The 21147-nt window shown below is 39.1% G+C and overlaps 2 protein-coding genes across 4 annotated transcripts in view; one reads left to right on the top strand and one right to left on the bottom strand.

Annotated features, from left to right (window-relative positions):
* The window catches only part of psd3l (pleckstrin and Sec7 domain containing 3, like), a 127234-nt gene that overhangs the window by 90167 nt on the left and 15920 nt on the right, over positions 1-21147 (bottom strand). For all 3 annotated transcript variants that reach the window (XM_079862232.1, XM_079862233.1, XM_079862234.1), the window contains exons 2-4: positions 17351-17462; positions 13352-14108; positions 10666-11049 (exon numbers count right to left, since the gene is read on the bottom strand). In XM_079862232.1, the coding sequence (XP_079718358.1) occupies positions 10666-11049; positions 13352-14108; positions 17351-17462 (1253 nt within the window). The remainder of the gene's footprint in view (positions 1-10665; positions 11050-13351; positions 14109-17350; positions 17463-21147) is intronic.
* The window catches only part of sh2d4a (SH2 domain containing 4A), a 52755-nt gene continuing 51156 nt past the window's right edge, over positions 19549-21147 (top strand). Inside the window, exon 1 of the mRNA XM_079862266.1 lies at positions 19549-19659. The gene's annotated coding sequence lies outside the window, so the exon portion shown is untranslated. The remainder of the gene's footprint in view (positions 19660-21147) is intronic.

Genomic DNA, 21147 nt, shown 5'->3' with positions numbered 1-21147 from the left:
CTGATTGGCTCACTCTCCTCCTCCATCATGAGTAGACACACCCCCTACTGCTGATTGGCTCACGCTCTCTCCTCCCCCATAATGAGTGGACACACCCCCTACTGCTGATTGGCTCACTCTCTCCTCCCCAATCATGAGTGGACACACCCCCTACTGCTGATTGGCTCACTCTCTCCTCCCCAATCATGAGTGGACACACCCCCTACTGCTGATTGGCTCACTCTCCTCCCCAATCATGAGTGGACACACCCCCTACTGCTGATTGGCTCACTCTCCTCCCCAATCATGAGTGGACACACCCCCTACTGCTGATTGGCTCACTCTCTCCTCCCCCATCATGAGTGGACATGCCCCCTACTGCTGATTGGCTCACTCTCTCCTCCCCAATCATGAGTGGACACACCCCCTACTGCTGATTGGCTACAAGTGTATTGTGCTGCTCGGTTCAATCCATTTTCAACAGAAATTGTTTACTGCACCTTTAACAGTATTTTTTTTTTTAAATAAATACTTTTATTCAGCAAAGCCACATTCAATTGTCAAAAAGTGACAAAAGTGAGAGTAAAGACATTTATAACGTTACAAAAGATTTCCATTTCAAATAAATGCTGTACTTTTGAAATTTCTATTCTTCAAAGAATACTGAAAAATAAATGTAACACGGTTTCCACAAAAATATGAAGCAGCATAACTGTTTTCAACATTGATTATAATAATCAGAAATGTTTCTTGATCATCAAATCATCATATCAGAGTGATTTCTGAAGGATCATGTGACACTGAAGACTGGAGTAATGATGCTGAAAATACAGCTTTGATCACAGGAATAAATTACATTTTACTATATACAACCCCAAATCAGAAAAAAGTTGGGACACTGTGCAAATTGTGAATAAAAACAGAATGCAATGATGTGGAAGTTTCAAATTTCAATATTTTATTCAGAATACAACATAGATGACATATCAAATGCTTAAACTGAGAAAATGTATCACTTTAAGGGAAAAATAAGTTGATTTTAAATTTCATGACATCAACACATCTCAAAAAAGTTGGGACAAGGCCATGTTTACCACTGTGTGGCATGCCCTCTTCTTTTTATAACAGTCTGCAAACGTCTGGGGACTGAGGAGACAAGTTGCTCAAGTTTAGGAATAGGAATGTTGTCCCATCTTGTCTAATACAGGCTTCTAGTTGCTCAACTGTCTTAGGTCTTCTTTGCCGCATCTTCCTCTTTATGATGCACCAAATGTTTTCTATGGGTGAAAGATCTGGACTGCAGGCTGGCCATTTCAATACCCGGATCCTTCTTCTACACAGGCATGATATTGTAATTGATGCAGTATATGGTCTGGCATTGTCATGTTGGAAAATGCAAGGTCTTCCCTGAAAGAGATGACGTCTGGATGAGAGCATATGTTGTTCTAGAACTTGGATATACCTTTCAGCATTGATGGTGCCTTTCCAGATGTGTAAGCTGCCCATGCCACGCGCACTCATGCAACCCCATACCATCAGAGATGCAGGCTTCTGAACTGAGCGCTGATAACAACTTGGGTTGTCCTTGTCCTCTTTAGTCCGGATGACATGGCGTCCCAGTTTTCCAAAAAGAACTTCAAATTTTGATTCGTCTGACCACAGAACAGTTTTCCACTTTGCCACAGTCCATTTTTAATGAGCCTTGGCCCAGAGAAAACGCCTGCGCTTCTAGATCCTGTTTAGATATGGCTTCTTTTTTGACCCATAGAGTTTTAGCTGGCAACGGCGAATGGCACGGTGGATTGTGTTCACCGACAATGTTTTCTGGAAGTATTCCTGAGCCCATGCTGTGATTTCCATTACAGGAGCATTCCTGTATGTGATGCAGTGCCGTCTAAGGGCCCGAAGATCACGGGCATCCAGTATGGTTTTCCGGCCTTGACCCTTACGCACAGAGATTGTTCCAGATTCTCTGAATCTTTGGATGATATTATGCACTGTAGATGATGATAACTTCAAACTCTTTGCAATTTTTCTCTGAGAAACTCCTTTCTGATATTGCTCCACTATTTTTCGCCGCAGCATTGGGGGAATTAGTGATCCTCTGCCCATCTTGACTTCTGAGAGACACTGCCACTCTGAGAGGCTCTTTTTATACCCAATCATGTTGCCAATTGACCTAATAAGTTGCAAATTTTGTCCTCCAGCTGTTCCTTATATGTACATTTAACTTTTCCGGCCTCTTATTGCTACCTGTCCCAACTTTTTTTGGAATGTGTAGCTCTCATGAAATCCAAAATGAGCCAATATTTGGCATGACATTTCAAATTGTCTCACTTTCAACATTTGATATGTTATCTATATTCTATTGTGAATAAAATATAAGTTTATGAGATTTGTAAATTATTCCATTCCTTTTTTACTCACAATTTGTACAGTGTCCCAACTTTTTCTGATTTGGGGTTGTATATTCACATAGAAAACAGCTTGTTTAAATTGTAATACTATTTCACAATGTTACTGTTTTCACTGTATTTTTGATCAAACAAATTGTGTACACAGTAGCTGCTTTATATTTTATGAAGGGTCCCTTCTGAAGGGTCCTTGGCATTAAAAAGCTTTAAAACCCTTAAAAACATAATACACTGGCTCTGTCATCAGAGGTTTAATAATCATATCGGACATTAAATGTCTGGTTTGTTCTTTGCATCCACAAGGCTTGAAAATGTTGCTTTGATTACCACACGTGAGTTTACTCCCAGATCTTTTCAAATGCGAGTCACTTTGCAGTGTGTGTATGACCATAGAGGAAGCACAAGCAGTCACTGTATAAAATGAGCTTCAGTCACGATAAATATGAAATAATGAAAGTGTACTGAAACTGTAAAGAACACCTCTAAAAATAAATATGAAACTATCGACATCAGCAAAATCAGAAATGAGTTTATCTACTGGGTTTCTGTTCCAGTTTAAATAAGACAAATTATTAATACAGTTGATTTTATAAAGTAATTTAAGCAATAGTTGCAAATGGTGGCTTTTAAAAAGATCATAGTAAGAAAAGATCAATAAACATATTTGTAATGTAATGAAAGTCAAATAAGGTCGATGTAATAAATCATTTAGCTCTGACTGTGACACTGGGATTGGATGAGCCCCGCTTGACGACACTGTAAAATGAGCACTGATGCTGCAGCCTGAGATGATGCTTTACAATGACACCGCTTACAGTCAGTGCTGCTAACAGTCTGTTTCCAGCAGCAAGCACTTAAAATACGTGAAAAACACGATCAATCACAAAACACAGCCGATCAGGACAGGTCTATGGGTTTGCGTACTCGGCTCATCTGACCATACAGTCGAGCTCTGCTGATGCTCACTAGCACTCGCTCGCTGTCTCTCTTGCCACTGGAAGAGTACGAACGAGTCCCGTCATACGGTCATCAGTTACATTAACTTTACCACAGTTTTTCAGGCATTGCCTAAAGGCTGATTCACACTGGCCCAACAAAACAGCAAGATTCAAAAGTTGACAATGTTGGGAAACATAACTGTCAGTTTCACTGTATCAACCAGCACTAACAGCGAGAACACAATTATCCCACAAAAAACACACAATTTGTGGGAATCAGCCTTATCACTGTAATGCACTACTCATGGCTTTTCTTTTTTCATTTTTATAATTTTCAATTTTATAAAATATAATTTCATTATTATATATTTATGCATTTTTAATTGCTTTACTTTATCTGACCTTTGTGATGCCATACAATCAGCGTTCCCATTTTCAATTTTAAGAATTCCTTACTTTTCCAGACTCAAATTTCCAAACGTCACTGTAGATTATCAGACAATATTTAACATAAATGGCTCATACAGCATTATATTTGATATATAGTACAATCATTGGTTTGATGTTGCATGATCACCAAACAACAAAGTACGGTCTGAATTAAATCATTGTTTGCTCCTTTCTCTGTTGCTGGTTTGAGTGGCATTTGAGTAAATATTATTTTTCTGAAGTTTATGGGTAAGACAAGCAGTTTTGCATAATGAAAGTGTCGCCTTGAATTCCATATTAATGTTCGACAACAAACTAAACAATCACCAAACAATCACTAAACTTTTGCTATAATATCACTCTGCTTGTATGATCAATTTATTCTTAATTTTATATTGTAGAAAACTAAATAGGGGAAATAGTCTGGAAACACAAATATGTTCATACTTTTCCAGACCTGGAAATCCCGTACTTTTCCAAACTGCGTAGGAACCTTGTATAATAACTATAAAACTGTTGTGACGTACTAGAGTCTGATGTCTTTCAGACAACTTTTTAACGCCAATGACAAGCACACAAAACAACTCATTAACTTATCAACTCTTATTTATGGATTACAGTTATCTTGAAAAAAGACTTTCTGAAAATGATTTTAGTATCACTGTGATTAGTATAGTTTTATCAATATTTTGAATTAGGTTTTACTGTTAAACCTTCCATTTTAATTTTAATTTGAAAGTTTCAGTAATTCTGTTTTGGTATTTCGTTTTATTTGTCATTTTTTTAAATTTATGAATATAGTATAATAATCATTTTTATTTCTATTATAAAAAAAAATGTTTTTTTTTAAGCTTTTAAATTTTGCTGTTTTAGTTTTAGTTATTTTAGTACATCAAGTTAAAATAAATGGAAATTAGAAATGCTGTCCAGGAAACTAGCTGAAATTATATAAGTTATATATAAATTTATAAAAATATAAGTTATTTTATCTAAAGTGACGAAGGTGTTTGATGGTTTTAGTTAAAGTCCCTCTGTGGTGAAAATCCAGCTTTTAATAATGTCTATGTGGTGTTTTTAATACGCTTTAAGACAAAGCATGTGTAAATTCATAAGTCGACACCATTGCTGAGTATTTCCTCCTTAAAACTGCAGTGAATCAAAGACGGTCTTAAAAACACGCTTTGAAATCGCTGGTGTTTCTGACGTCACAAACTACCTTGTAACCAATCAGATCAACGTGTGATCGTCAACCAGTGGATCTCTGAGCTGAGTGATTGAGTGGAGGCGGGGCTCATTTGCATATTCATAGAACCGCGCATACTAAACGAGGCAAGGGTGTCGAGTTACATTCAAGATATTTTAAGCAATGAAGAATTTTTTTTCAAGACAAAAACACTTAAATATGTAATTTTGGTGATCAAAGATGAGTTAAGGGATACAATTATTGACTAAAGGGGGACTTTAACTAAGTGCAGCTGATAATATTTTTCACCAGAGGGCGCCATATAATAATCTCTCTCTCTCTCTCTCTCTCTCTCTCTGCATGCTGGGAGTTTTGGGGTGAGAGTGGGAACTGAGCTGCAAAACTTATTCTTTTTCTCTTTTTCTTTTCACTTTTTTCTCTTTTGCATGTTCTGACAGGTTTCTATTTGAAAGTGTTTAATCTTTGAGAGACGGCATCTCTATCTTTGCAGCATGGTGTGCGGTGTGTACCTGACGGCGGTGTTAAGGTGGAGGACGTTCTCATGGCAGTGGGAGATGAGGAAGGGTTTGAAAGTATTATGTTTGCCTCCCGAATGAACAAAGCGGTTGTTGTGTTTGTAAAAGAGAAAAACACTGCTAGCAGGTTGATTGAAAATGGTATTGTCATACGTGATAATCTTGTGCAAGGTTACTCCGCTTTATGCACCTGCCAGTAAAATCATTATTTAAAATATTCCGCCCTTCATTTCTAATGAGGCGTTGGACTGAGAATTACTGAGATTCGGTGAGTTTGCTAGCGAGTTAAGAACGATCTCTTGAGGTTGTAAACATCCCACTTTAAAACATGTTCAGTCTTAGAAGACAAGTGTACATGTTTTTGGACTCTCCAGAAAATACATGGGATGTTTCTTTCTGTGTAAAGTATGGAGGAAGATCATATATGATTTATGCAACTACTGGTAACTGGTGCGATGTGTTGACTGTGGTGACACAGGGCATAAGCAGATTGCGTGTCCACATAAGGAGCATGGAGGGGCGCAAACATACTGTTTCAGAGGGGGAGGTTGATGCCGTGATCACCTCAGAATAATCTGTAGACAGTGAAAGCACAGGTCCTTCTGGGTGACAGTCAGATACGTGCGTCATCTCTGAGCCAGCGCCTGAGGTGCCGATGCAGTCAGCTGAGCGCAGCGCTAGTGACGCCACAGCTGGAACTAGCGTTATTGTACCAGGTATCAGCAACGTTGAGCAAAGTGACTATAATGGTGAGGAATCTGATGAAATGTATCCGAGTGGGTCATTAACTTGTACAGCCAATGACAGCATTGATGCCATGTCTGATGATACAGACTCTACTGACATTGACAGCTCACAGGGAGACCTTCAAAGGGAAACTTCCTTATATCCCCTTGAGGAAATAAATCACTTCTTGGATGATACCTTTGGCAATTGGTGAATGTTAAAGATTTTTTCTTATCTTTTCTCTATTTCTTAAAGATTTTTTTATCTTTTGAGTGAAAAGAAGCGTTTTCGGCTAAAGCATCTTACAGTGATAAGAAAATGTAGGAAGGGAAAAAAAAAGTTCTTGAAAAACTGATCAGAAATGCATCACATGGGTTTCCTCTCTTTCTTTCTTTTTCTGTTATGTCTGTCTTTCCTCCTCTTAAATACACATATGGATATTTTAAGGGTGGGCTCCATTAATGTTAATGGTGGGAGGGATAGACATAAACGTGATTTGTTATTGGAAAGCATACAGCTAAAAAGACTGACTGTTGTATTGCTTCAGGAAACCTCAGGAAGCCGATTGGAAAATGTGCAGGAAGGGGCAATAGATACTTAGTCATGGGACAAATCTTGGTGCAGATGTGGCGACTCTTTTCTCTCCGGAAACTAGAGTTAATCTTTTAAGCTCTGAAGAAGTTATACAAGGTTGTCTTTTTTTAGTGAAGGCTGAAATTTAAGGTTTTCTTTTTTGTGTCATAAATGTGTACCGAATGTGGGACATGAGAGAGCCACGTTTTTTTTAAGATTTTAAGTGGAATATTGAAACAGTGTCACAATAATGACAATGTGATGGCTGGGGGAGACTGGAATTGCACAGAAAATTTTACCATTGATCGAACTTCTGAGGAACCTCATAGGCAATCTTCCATTTACCTGTCTAAAACAGTAAAATAAGCTGAACTATTAGATATGTGGAGGATTAAACAATACTGCCAGACATTATACTTGGGTAAAAGTATCTGATAATAGAGTGAGTGCGGCAGAATTTATATATCTAAATGTTCTAGTAATCGGGTCATTGAGTGCTCAATTTTACCAGTGGGGTTTTCAGATCATCATATGGTTTTTATGTCATTAGTTTTGTCACAGTCTTCAAGGAAATCTTCATATTGGCACTTTAATGCCAAGTTATTACAAGATGTTAATTTCTGTAAACATTTTGAAGTTTTCTGGGAATGTTGGAAAAAAACAAAACATACTTTTGAAAATTGAAGACAATGGTGGGAAATTGGAAAAACACAAATACAAATGTTTTGTCAGCAATACACAGTTAATTCCACAAATATGACCAAAAAAAAAAGCTATTCAAACTCTTGAAAGATCTGTAGATTCAATAGAGAAAGATTGGTTGGATAAACATGATCCTGGTTTGTCTCACAGTTTACAACCAATAAAGAGTGAGTTGGGGTCCTTTTTAAATGAAAGGGTGAAAGGAGCCTTTGGTGAGGTCTCGTTTTATTGCAGTAAATGAGATGGATGCCCCAAGTGCATGTTACTTTAACTCGGACCGTTCAGTAGCACAAACAAACGGCCTGCCTCCGTCTGCCCGATGGAAGGGTCCCCACTAACACTGCAGAAATGCGTCATCATGCAGTGGACTTTTATTCCTGGTTATATACTGCAGAACATTGTGACTTGGACTGTGCTGAACAGTTCTTCAAGGTCTTCCTAAATTGGACTCTGATTCAAAGGAACTTTCATCTGCTGCCACACAGCTCAGCTCGGGGCGTTCCCCTGGTGTTGATGGGTTGACATCAGAGTTTTACAAACACTTTAGGGACCTTCTTGGTGTTGATCTCTATGAGGTTTTCTGTGAATGTTACAAAGATGTATTTTTGCCTGTCACATGTCGCCGTGCTGTTCTTTCTTTGCTTCCTAAAAAGGGAGATCTGTCTTTGTTAAAGACCTGGAGGCCTGTTGCCTTATTGACCACGGAATATAAGATCTTGTTAAAATGTCTTGCTAACAGGTTAAAGAAATATGTACATACAATACTGCATAAAGATCAGACATACTGCATACCAAATAGGTCAATAATGGATCATTTGTTTTTAGTACGAGACATTTTAGACATTTGTAAAACATTTAATTTAGGAGTTGGATTAGTTGCCCTAGATCAGGAAAAAGCTTTTGATCGGGTAGATCACAGTTATTTATTCAACTTACTTAAAGTTTTTGGTTTTGGGGAAGGGTTTTTAAATTGGATTCAACTCCTTTATGCTGGCGCTTCATGTATAGTAAAAGTTGGGGGCGGTTTGAGTAAACCAGTTTCTGTCCAAAGAGGAATACGGCAAGGCTGTCTGTTGTCTGGTTAGTGGTATAGTATTGCCATTGCACCTCTACATTTTAATTTAAGAAAGACTTTATGTGAGCTTTCAATACCAAATGTGATTCAGAATGCAAATGTCTCTATTCCAGCTTATGCTGATGATGTGACTGTGTTGGTTAGCGGTGGGCAAGATATTAATGCTCTGTCTGAAGTCCTTCATTTATATGAGAAGGCTTCATCAGCAAAGGTAAATTGGGACAGAAGTGAGGCTTATTGGGCAAGTCAAGATACTCTACATTGTTTGCCATCACTGCCAGGAAAGCTTAATTGGGGCAAAGAAGGGTTAAAAATCCTGGGAGTTTATTTTGGTTCAAATGATTTTCAGAAGTTAAATTGGGAGGGTGTAATGGAGAAAGTATGCACCCGTTGTTACCCTAACTATCCTACAGGGGGAGAGTCTTGATTGTCAATCACTTGGTTGCTTCCACATTGTGGCACAGATTTAATGTGTTACAACCACCGGCTGAACTAGTGCAAAAAGTACAAAGAAAGTTGGTGACCTTTTTCTGGTCCGGACAACATTGGGTGCGTTCCTCTGTAATGTTTCTTCCGATACAAGGAGGAGGCCACAGTTTGGTGGATATCAGGTCCAGGTTAATGACATATCGTTTACAAGCTGCCCAGAGACTATTATACAACAATGATAGCGCTTGGTTTGACACCGCAGTGGCACTTTTGAGAAGAGCTGGTGGAATGGGACTTGATAAGCATTTGTTTCTGATGAAGCTAGAAGAGACTGAGTTTACAGATCTGACTCCTTTCTACAAATCTGTTCTGGAAGCCTGGAAAGTTTTCGCATTTTCAAGATCACCTGAAGTACCTGCGGGGATGTGGCTGTTGGAGGACCCATTGTTTCTTAACTCTTTCCTGCCTTTGAGACTTCTATCCTCAGCTTTTCTGCGTGCACGTCTACTGTCTGCTGGGTGCACAAAGCTGGGGCATTTACTACACACCAGTTCGTAATCCTTGGGCAGGAAAACTGGGGTTAAGTCAACACGAATATTACAAAAGCTCATCACAGAGGTGACTGGAGAACTGGATCGTTCTTTCCTGGACAATCCAGCTATGATAGATGTGGATGTGAGTATTGTTTCCCCTCTCTGTGGTGGGGGACTGGCAGGAACAGAGGAAAGGTCTACTGTCAGTCAGAACTCCACAAATGGATGGATTTGAGTCAGTGGGAAGAAAGCCCTTTATGTCACCTGTGTAAAGGTTATTTACATTCTTTGACTGGGGTTCTTTCAACGAATGGACAGGTTTTAGGCACTGACTCTTCCCCTAAAGGTAGTTGGCGTATCCTGTACAAACGTCCGATCGACCAGCGGACTGGTGCCCTCCAGTGGAGGATTGTACACGGATCTATAGCTACAAACAGACATGTGGTGCATCTTGTTAGTGTGGGTTGTCCTTTTTGTGTAGACATTGAATCTGTTTTTCATTTGTTTATGCAAAGTACAAGGTTGATAGATTTGTTTTCCCCGTTAACAGAGTGGGTTACATCTTTGGGTGAAACTTTTTCTTTTCAGTTGTTTATCTTTGGTCCAAAGTTGTCTTGGTTTTACTTACTTTCTTATTTGGTAATGCAAAATTAGCCATTTGAAAAACTAGGAAAAATAAGATATCAGGACAATTTTATGTTTTTGGGCCTGGTGGGTTATCGTCGTATTACAATACGCGTATTACAAATAGGTTGGATGTTTACAACCTGGAAATTTGGGGGATAAACCATGTCTTATGTACAGTTTATGAAGATGAAGTGTTTATAATTGGTGTTAAAGTGTGTTAATCCTCTCTCTCTCTCTCTCTCTCTCTCTCTCTCTCTCTCTGCATGCTGGGAGTTTTGGAGTGAGAGTGACGTTGAGTGAGAACGGAGCTGCAAAACTTTTTCTTTTTTTTCCTTTTCTTTTCACTTTTTTCTCTTTTGCATGTTCTGACAGTTTTTTTTGTTAGTAAGCGTTTCATCTTTGAGTGTTTTAATCAGACTATGCCCAGTGCTTAAAAAAAGATTTTTGCAACCATGTCAAAGTCAAAAAGAGTTGCTGTCCATTCTTGCAGCGTTTTTCTGAAGTGAACTGTGTGTTCTTACCTTAAACAGCCCGTCAGCCAGTCTCTGTGGTTTCCACCGTTCGCTGTGGAGAGGAACGACGAGGTGACCTCCAGCGCCGCCCCCCCGCCCGGCTTCGAGACGCTCAGCACCTCAGTGTCCGAGCTCGAGTCCGGGGGCGCCAGGAACAGGCTTCTGTCCTTCAGCCGCTGCTGGATCATGGGAGTGAGGGGGATGTCGAGGGCGAAGAAGGGCTCCGGGGCGGTCTGGGAACGGGGTTCAGGTTCAGGTTCAGGTTTAGGGGTGGAGAGGGTGTCCAGCGAGTCCATGCTGCTGTAGAGAGTCGCCCGCAGACGCTCAGACTCCAGGATGCTCTCGAACCGGCAGCTGAAGACATCTGTGGAGTCACTCTCACCTTCAGGACTCCTATAACACACAAACACAGCTCAATTACAGCTCAGCACACAGGGCGAGAGGGAACAGGAACACCTAAGCAGAAGTTGGCTGTGTGACATACGTACGCTTACATGTCCTACTTGAGGAGTAAGTAAGCCCTTGTTAGAGAATTCATGATGGGTAAAACTCAAGCGTATGCTACGACATATGCTAATCTGGCAGCGAGTGAATTGCACAAAAACAGGGAGGGTCACATCTCACCACAGAATGAAAAGAATGAATCGAATCACATTTGCATTACAAAAAAAAGAATAAAGCCTTTTAGAAGCATAGTTAATAAATTAAGGACATTTCTTCTCAAACTATCATTTCCATAAAGCATTTATGCATCTTATTACTGAAACACAGTATTATTTTACCAATTTGGTAACACTTTACAATAAGGTTCATTAGTTAACTACCCTAGTTAACATGAACTAAGAATAAACACTACTTATACGGCATTTATTAATCTTAGTTCATATTAATTTCAACATTTAAATGAATTTGTTAACATTAGTTAATGCACCGTGAACTAACATGAACAAACAATGAACAGCTGTATTTTTATTAACTAACGTTAACAAAGATTAATAAATACTGTAACTAATGTATTGCTCATTGTTAGTTCATGCATTAACTAATGTTAACTAATGAACCTTATTGTAAAGTGTTACCAATGATTTTTATGCAAATCCACATAATTTAAGGTCAACAAATGTGTTAATTGCCATGACAATGCAACTTTATGCAAGATATTATTTATGATCTGTACTGTATTTGTTCTAGAGAAATTCACGAGAGCCGCCCACAGGAAGTTACAAATGCCCAATTCCATTATAAAGCCACAAGCCTGGTTCCTCTTAGCAGCTGAAAGTGAAGAGCGCTTCCTCTATTGTGCTTGATCAGTTCGTACGAACACCAAGCAGAAAGAATAAAGGAAGTGAAAGCCATAGAGAGCTGACTGTATACAGTAAGCAGATGAGCTGATGAACAGGACGCTTGAACTCTGTATTGTGTAAAGTGCAGGCGTGTCTCTCTATGGCCCTGTTCACACAATTTACATATGAACTGATGGAAAAACACACGGAGAGCATCAGCTTTAGTTTCTGCTCTGATCCCAACCGAACACAGTGAGTGTGTGTTAGAAATCAGGAATGGTGAAAGGACATTGGGCCTCATTCACCAATATCTTCCTAAGAATTTTCGAATAAACTTCCTAAGAAAAGTCTACATCGGATGACATGTTCTTAAACAACAGAATTGTTCGCACCTGTGTTCTTAGGATTGATGAATCCCACGTCTTCGTAATTGAAAGCGCGTGCCAGTTGTTCCTAATTAGCATAAGAAAACGCCACTCAAATTCCCATATAAGGACATGACACTTCAGGACAGTGCGCAAGAAAAGTTGGAGAATGTCCAAAAGACGCACAGACGGCGGTGGTCCACCGATCACCAAACCAAAAAAACAACTCTGAAATAGAAATTCTACTGCAACAGGTAAATGCCAAACGAGGCATAATATTTGATTTAGTCAGCTTAATTGCTGATGTAAATTGCAGTGTTAGTGTTTCTTTGCATACTTTGATTTTTTTTTTTTTTAAACAAAATATGAACGATGTCAACAAAATATGTCGAAATACATTACAATAAAATGAAACGACTGTCGAATGAAATAAAATGCAGTAACCAATTATTTGGAGCAAACTGTCATCACTCAAACGTGCGTAAGAGTGTGCGTAGAGTTTGTTCTTAGCTAAGAACAAATCCAAGATAAGAAAACATTAGTGAATGTCAGAATCTTCGTAAAAGTGGGGTTTAAGAACACATTTCTTCATAAGAAGAACCAAACCAAACTTGTGTCTCCAGTCTCAAGTCTAAATCCCGTCTGGCTAGAGCTCTTCCCATCATGTTTACACATTAGGTCATTAGGTGGAGAGTATAAACATATATATACACATATACATAGCTGTGCTCCAGACATGACGGCTATACTCCTAAAGGTTGACAGCAAAACTATATTGCCTTCTAGATTGTGGCAATACCGAAATGCATTGAGACAATCAGTGAAATAATAATTTCAAGTCAGCAAACATAGATTTATAATAATTATAAATGTCCAAATTTTTCAGTTTAAACCTAAAAACATCACAGTAACAGCCCATGCAGAGCGTTTCACTTAGTTAAGATGCTGTCTATGAAAGATGCTGTGTTCATTTAAAAATTAATTTTAAAATGAAAAGTTAAATCTGCCTTTAGGCAAGTGAAGGACTGTGATGAAGAGGCACTGTACCTGTCAGAGGCGTTGTGTCCTGTGCGTGTGTGCTCGAGCTCTCGCCCCTGAGCCGCTCCTGTGGCGTCTGAGATCTGTGTGTCCCGACTCACTTCCTCTTTCACACTGCAGTTCTGCACGTCTCCGTTCGCTACACCCTCTGCCCTGCTCTCCACAAACCGCAGCTTCTTCGGCGGCTTGTCCCGCAGTTTGCCCCCTTCCAGAAAGCCGCTGAAGATGCCCGGGATCTCGGCCAGGATTTTGTTGGATTCCTCTAGAGACTCGTCCCCGAGTTCTTCTGCTCCTGCCCTCTTGCCCTCCGTCTCCTTCCCAGTGTTTTCTGCAGCTGGAGTCGGGCTGGCGTGGGGGTTATTCTGGCTGGGCGCTGCAGTCCTGGGGTCCCGTGTGAAGCAGCTTATCTCGCTGGCGGCCGCCAGGACGGAGCTGGGGTCCTTGATGAGCGCCTCACACCACGAGTCGAACAGCAGAGAGTCTCCCGCGAGCTCAGACGGGCCGTTCTGAAGGTCCAGGCCCTGCTTGGCCATGTCCAGGGCTGGCGTCGGGCTTGGGCTGTGTCCGCTGCAGGGGATCATGGGTGAGGCGGGCGCGTCTCCTGGCGTCGAGTCCTGTTGGGCCGAGGCATGCTGACTGCGAGCGCTCAGGCCACTCAACAGCTTCGACAGCTCACGGTCAATCTCCTGGAAGAGGGACGTCTGGTCAATGTCATCGTCCTCAAGATCTGAGCCGCTTCCCTGGTTCGCTTGGGTTGGAGAGGTCACTGTTTGAGAAAACACAACATGAAGAATAGAGATCAGTAGGTGTTGACTGTAAAATAGTTAAAGGGATAGTTCACCCAAAAATGAAAATTACTATATTTATTCAAAATATTGTTGTTGGTTTTTTACAAATATCATGCATTATTACATTTATAAATGTTTTAGGGAGTTGCACCACAATATATATATTTTTTAACCTGAACAAACCTTTTCTTATCATAAAAAGGTAAAATTATTTGCCATTTAAAGAGACTTGTTGACTTTGAAAATCTGCATGTTGGTTTTACCAAATGATTCTATTTTGACAGACAAACATATTTCATTTATTAACCCTTTTAAACCGGCTGTGTCGTCGCCGACACGCACCAGCAAGCTTAATTTTACCGTAACTCTTCAACCGTTTGCACTATCAAAACCATTCGAATTGCCCCTGACAGTAGACAACATGTGCTTTTCAGATGTGCAATGTGCAATACATGGCTTATTACGGTAATTTCATGCTTTCCGTCAACAAATGACAGCAGCTTTCTGGCAGAGCGAGAAGGAAGGATTTGAACAGAGAGATACGAAGCACGGCAGGTTAGAGTGTTCTGTATTGCATAAAATAATAAAAGAAACGAACAAATACATGGCGAAAGAAGTGTTAGACAGCAGAAGAGGGGATTGGGATGATTTTTAATGAAACTTGGGAGGTGGATGGCCGTTACTCTTTCATGTATCTTTGCATGTGGTGTGTGCATGTGTATGTATGCATGTATTTGTATATATGTGTGTGTGTGTGTGAAAAAAAGTCTCCTAAATGAAAACTGTGCAACCCAATGTCATGTTACAGGTCATTTTTCAACTTTAAAGTGTTAGTGTCTTTCATTCGTGATTTTTCAGGGGTTTTTTCTAAATACAAATCCGAAAAAACATTTTTTTATTTTTGTCTATTTGAATTCTATTTACAAACTCACCACACAGTAATGGCCAATAACTGTAATTTTTTGAAAGCTATTTTTTTCCTGAAAAAAAATGACACCTTGCACATGAAGATAGTGAAAAACACCTACCGGTATTTTAGCTTCAGGTTCTAAAGGGTTAATAAGCATTTTTTTACCCCTAAGAACAAACAATGAAAAGAATGTGTCAAACTTAATAAGGTTTTCTTTCCATAATGTATTGAGAACTTTTCTATGACATCTGGACAACTATATTACCCTGACATTTTTTTTACTTTATGCGATTTCAAAATTATAAAAAATAATTTTAATTCAGAAATTAAAAAGTGTAATCTGGTCATTGTATGTGAGAATTGTATTTTTTTAATGCACAGGTTGAAATGTGAGGGTCTATAAAACATGAATCATCTAACTGTGATGCAGATTAGTCATGTTTGTTGAACTGCTGAACTCTCTTCACCAGGGGGCAGCAAGCCACTATAGATGACTTACAGACTGAGTGAAATGTACAATACAGCTCTTACAGTTCAGTGTGTGACATTGAGATTAGACACATGAATCTTAGACACTTAGAAATGTCTGAATGTCAAAAGATATAAAATATTAAAGCTGGTGGCATTTATTGTAAAGAAAAACATCACAGGCATAAGCAAAACATTTGGCAAAGAGAAGTTTTTTAGGTTTGAAATGATAAAGCCATATATAGATCTAGTGAACAAAATATAGACACAAAAATTATACTTATAATAATAATTCTCAAATCACTGAAAGATGCAGCTTTTTGGAGAGAAGTTTGTACACACTGATCGTGTATTGTGATTTAGCATGTAAAACCTTCTCAGAAAAAAACTGGTTTCTTAATTAATCTTACTAAAAGCTACAGCCAACAAAGCAGGGCTTGTCTTTAACAATTAATTTCAAGACAAACATTAAAAGACTTCTTTTGCTTGAGAGAAATATTCCCTCTTGTGTGCAGTTTGCACAGCTCTGCTTCAGGCGCACAGGAGATTATATGGATTGGGATGTAAGGTGTTGCTGTGCTCTGTTGGTTTCTGTGTCGTTTGTAGAAGCACAAGGAAACAGTGAGCCTCTGAGCTTCGTGACTCATGTATGAATCCTCCTGAAACAGGTTTCATCATGAACGCTGCCACTGAAGCATGGCACCCGTGATACAGAAGCACTAGGATCCTGGAGGAGCGTGTCTTTACTGAGAGCTTAATCACGTTCTGTTTGCACAGTTCATTAATCATGTCAGTGATAACCACATTAAACAACTAAACTACATAAGAGACAATCACATTCATATAACATCTGAACAACTAGCCGATAACACAGTGACATCACCTTCTTTTTTTACAATGCCAGCTCAAAACTGGATGCCATTAGATACTAAACAAAGGTGTGTTTCTTCACTGAAACTTTATTTGGTATGTTCTCTCTCACTTTCTCCCATGAGCTCCGTCGTCTTAGGGAAATCCCATACATTACTCTCCGGAAAGACCAGTGTTGCCAGATCTTGCTAGAAAAACTGGGTCTGACATGCCCAAAAAACGTCTCTCCAAAATAAGGCCAAATACATGACTGTATTCTGAAAATAACTTTTAAAAACAAGCCCAAAGACGCTTATAATAAGCGTTATAATGGCACCACTGAAAGAAAATATGCTGTTTACCAGCAGCCGCTTCATGAGTCAACAGTTGTTTACTTCAGTTGCCAGACAAAATGCGTTGGCTGGATAATAGAGAAATATGCCAAAAATAGCCGACATCGAATGAATTCAACTGAAGCCTAAATGTTGCTATAATTATCACTACATCAATAATCACAATTTTGGTTGGTGACTCATGTTGATGACAATTTATGGATCTACTCTCCAGTTGGTTGCCTCTCTCAAAAGTGCATGATGTATGAGGACTGAGTATTATTATTATAAAAATAATCCCATTGACTCAAATGCACTTCATTGACTGGCTTCAGGTTTCACCAGTAAAGCGTTATGTTTACTATAGAGTGGCAACCTGCAATTGTGATCTTAAGAGCTATTTCTATATGCTTCAACACATGAAAAGTCGTGTTGGTATAAATGGATGCATTTAGGTTGATTCAGTGACTTTTAAAAAACAAAAAAAAACTGTGTTTTTAATGATTTCGTTATAAAAAACCACACAGATGTCACAATTAGAAGAAAAGAATGTTAGCAGCAGAAAATACAGCATCACACACAGAAGTGATAGGGAAAAATGGTCTAGTGTAAGAATACAATACATCACATGCAAGTAAAAGTAGGCAAGAACATAAAGTACCGCAATCTGATGAGCTTGTGTCTTCTGAGTTTCCAAAGAGAAACTGGTACTTGGCTTTGGCAACACTCTGTGCGTGTGCAGAGGAGCCGCCGACACGATCAAACGCTTCTCCCTGCAAGAACAAGACACAGTTAAACTCACATGCTTCACACTGACATCATGTTAACTGAACTGGATGACGAGGCTGGTCCAAATATCGGCTCATCATCAGTTGCAGGAGGACATGACGTCAGATCAGAACAGAGACTATGGCCCCTCTCATACAAGTGTGTTTTGCTAGTTTCAGCCCGACGCAGTTTTCATTTTCACATCCTGCGCCACAATGTTTAAATAGCAAGTGCTGCGGGTCTGAGAACCAGGTGTGTGTTCAGGCGTATTGCTGGAGCATTGCTATTTTGAGGAACTGAAATAGACTGAGACATTGACCAACTGAAACCTGGTCTAAAGTCAATGGCGCTGTATTTTTTGCTATTTAAAGAGCGTGTTAGTAATGTGCGCCTATGGCGGGTGCACAACGCACTACACTTTGTCCCGTAGATGGTCTGCTTGCTCGCTTTAACCTCACACACACACACACACAGCATTAACCTCACGCATGAGCAGTTCAGTTTGCGCTCTGGAGAAGCGTTCAGTTTTTCCACTATCAAACTCCTCCATGTAAATGGCGAATCCGCCATGGCGCGAGTACTGGCTTTTAAAGGGAATGGGAGATGAGACTCTGATTGGTTTATAACACGTTACGCACAAAACACACCCATTACTCATTAAGAGAATAGGGACAACCCTTGTAGACCATGCGCGGGGAGCGCTGACCATTTTCCCCGTCATTAAACTAGCAAAAGTGGATTCGGACCGACCTAAGTGCGCTTGCGCCGTGCGCTTTAGACCATGCGCTTAGATCCTTAAAATAGGGCCCTCAGTCTTTCAGTTACCAAAAGATGTGCAAATGAGAGGAATTCTTCCACATTCAGTGCAGCTCAAAGTACACTGAAAGAAAGAAACACAAGTTAAAACGAGTTTTACATGATGGACGCTGTCAAAACAAAATGACTTGTGCGCTATATTCATCTTCTCATGTCAAGTCAAGTCAAGTCACATTTATTTATATAACGCTTTTTACAATACAGATTGATTCAAAGTAGCTTTACAGAGATAACAGGAAAATACTGCAACAAAGTGTCTAGAAGAAAACAGTGTCACAGTTCAGCTTAAGAAAGTTAAGAAACAACGTTTCATTTTTGTTGTAAAAAAGTAATTAATTTAATTTAAAGAGCGCGTAAATATATTTAATTTAAATATATATATATAAGGGATAATGTATAATAATAATAAATAAATATATATATATATATATATATATATATATATATATATATATAAGGGATAATGTATAATAATAATAATATATATATATATATAAGGGATAATGTATAATAATAATAATAATAATAATAATAATAAGGGATAATGTAGAGCGAGGCTGTTGTTATAGCGAATATAACCCCGTCAGGCTGATCAGGACACCGATGCGAAGAGGAGGTAACATTATTACATGGCTACCTACCAAATAAATCAATAATTTGACACAAAATATTGATTTAAAAAGGAGTTTATTGATTAAAAAACGATTGTATTGCTTCCGCTGAAGAAAATAGTCCGTTCCGTCTCTACGGTTAGCATCCTGCGTCCATAGCAACACTCTGTTTTTCATGGCAACGGTGTGTTATACTTAGCAGCGTCTGTTATCAAGAAATAACACACCGCATTCTACATTAGAATTCAACCAAGCCATGTAATATATATATATATATATATATATATATATATATATATATATATATATATATATATAAATATATATATATATATATATATATATATATATATCCACTCTGAAGAAAACTGTTGTCATCATCCAGCTCAGTTCAGTTCTCATACAATGGTGTCAGTGCAGGCAGATCAGTAATATTGTTGAATATTAAATGCCATATGATAGCTTTGTGAAGTTATTTTTCATTGAAAGTCTCTCCCCTCCTCCACAGCTCTCTCATCTATTTTGTAGTTGTACATATTCAAATGTACTGAGTCAAAGCGTGTCGCGGCAGGTTTCGCAAAAATGATGCTAAATGGAAACAAACCAAGTTTAGAAATGCAAATAAGTATTTCTGTGAACAGTTGTATTTTGGTGTGCACCTCACACAGAGGACATATGACTTCAGAGGACTAGACAAGATGAACAGTGCGAACATTGTGCTACACATCCTTTGAGCTCCACAGGAGAAAGTCGGTCTAACAGAATTGGGCCATTGGTGAGTAAATGAACCTTTTAATGTTAGGATAAGCTGTTGGTTTAACTCCAGCAGGAGTATAAGACTGTGAGTGTGAATCCAGCGTTCCTGGCGCTCCCGCAGGAGGCCGGTCACTATGACTCGATGCCGGCGCCTCAGGAATGTTTCTGTTTCCAGAAGCGGCTGATTTTTTAATGCCAGTGTCTTTTGTATCTGGCGAGTAATGGACCACACTAGAGCCACATGACGGAGCATGAGGAATTACTGGAACTGAACTCGAAACGCTGTCCACTTTCAATTTCACAAGAGAAGTCAGGAGCATTAGTGAAAATCGGACCTCAGAGTTTAGGTTTTCCCTTGTTTGTTAAGATCAGAGTTCATAGACTGTGGAAATCAGACATCTTTATCAGACACCGTCTATAAAACCAGCTCAAAGTCTAACGCCAGCTTGGGAGCTGAGCATGTTTCAGTCGGATCTGAGTGAAGTGTCCCATTCCTGACACTAACAGCAGCTTCCCGTCAGGAATCTAGTGTGATAAACCCAGTTATTGACTAGATCTCCACTGAAGACATGAGTCTGTTTAAAGGTCACCAGTGATTGGAGACAGAAACACTCAGAGATCCCTCTGTTTAGTAAGTAATGTTATCTACTTATGGCCATGGAAAAAACATTGTGAAATGAATGTGTTTCCATTCAAACCGTTTTGAGCGTAATGAATGCAATGTTCTCGCAGCGGTTATGAAGAAAACTCACTGAGCTTTCATTATCCTGTTACGGCGGCAGCTAGAAACCTCGTGAGATGATGCTTGGACAGCATTTTTAGGCATAGACACAGGAATGAATGCTGTCAGCTCAGAATATCCTCAGGTGAAATCCACTGCAAACACAGCATGCAGAAAAACAAGCAAAACACAAAATAGGAAGTGATATCAGAGCGCACCACTGCACTTTCTCCCAGTCAAAAAGGTTAATCAGGTTGTAACGAGACCCTCATGTCACGATTCATTCGATACAGATCACGAGACTGAACTCACGATACGATATTATTGCGATACTCCAAGACATACGGTAAAAGGTTCATAAAAAAATGTACTGTTGATTAAAATGCTAAATTTGGTGTTACATTGAGTGTGTAAATGAATAGTCTTGGACTTGGTGTTGGAAACCCAAAGCTCAGGACAATAGAGACACCAGAATAACAATATTCATGATTCTGGAGCTGAACATACAGGATTATTGTAGATGAATATGCTTGTTCTCTGTCACTGACTAGATATATTTATAATAATGTATTCCACTTTTACTGGTAACATCAGACATTTGTCATTATCAGGACCCACAGATATTCCCCCATTGCTTTATTATCATTATATTCAACATTATATATAGTAGTTTAATGTAGTACTGACACTAAAACTCTGTGAACTTGCATGTTTTCTCACAGTTATTTTTATTTTGAGTGAACTATACACAATACATATTGTTGCATTTTTGTATTCCGATATATC

The sequence above is a fragment of the Squalius cephalus genome (assembly GCF_949319135.1).
Source record: "Squalius cephalus genome assembly, chromosome: 24".
NCBI classification, from domain to species: domain Eukaryota; kingdom Metazoa; phylum Chordata; class Actinopteri; order Cypriniformes; family Leuciscidae; genus Squalius; species Squalius cephalus.
Note: the sequence above shows the minus strand (reverse complement) of the source record. Positions and strands in the feature narration are given on the sequence as shown.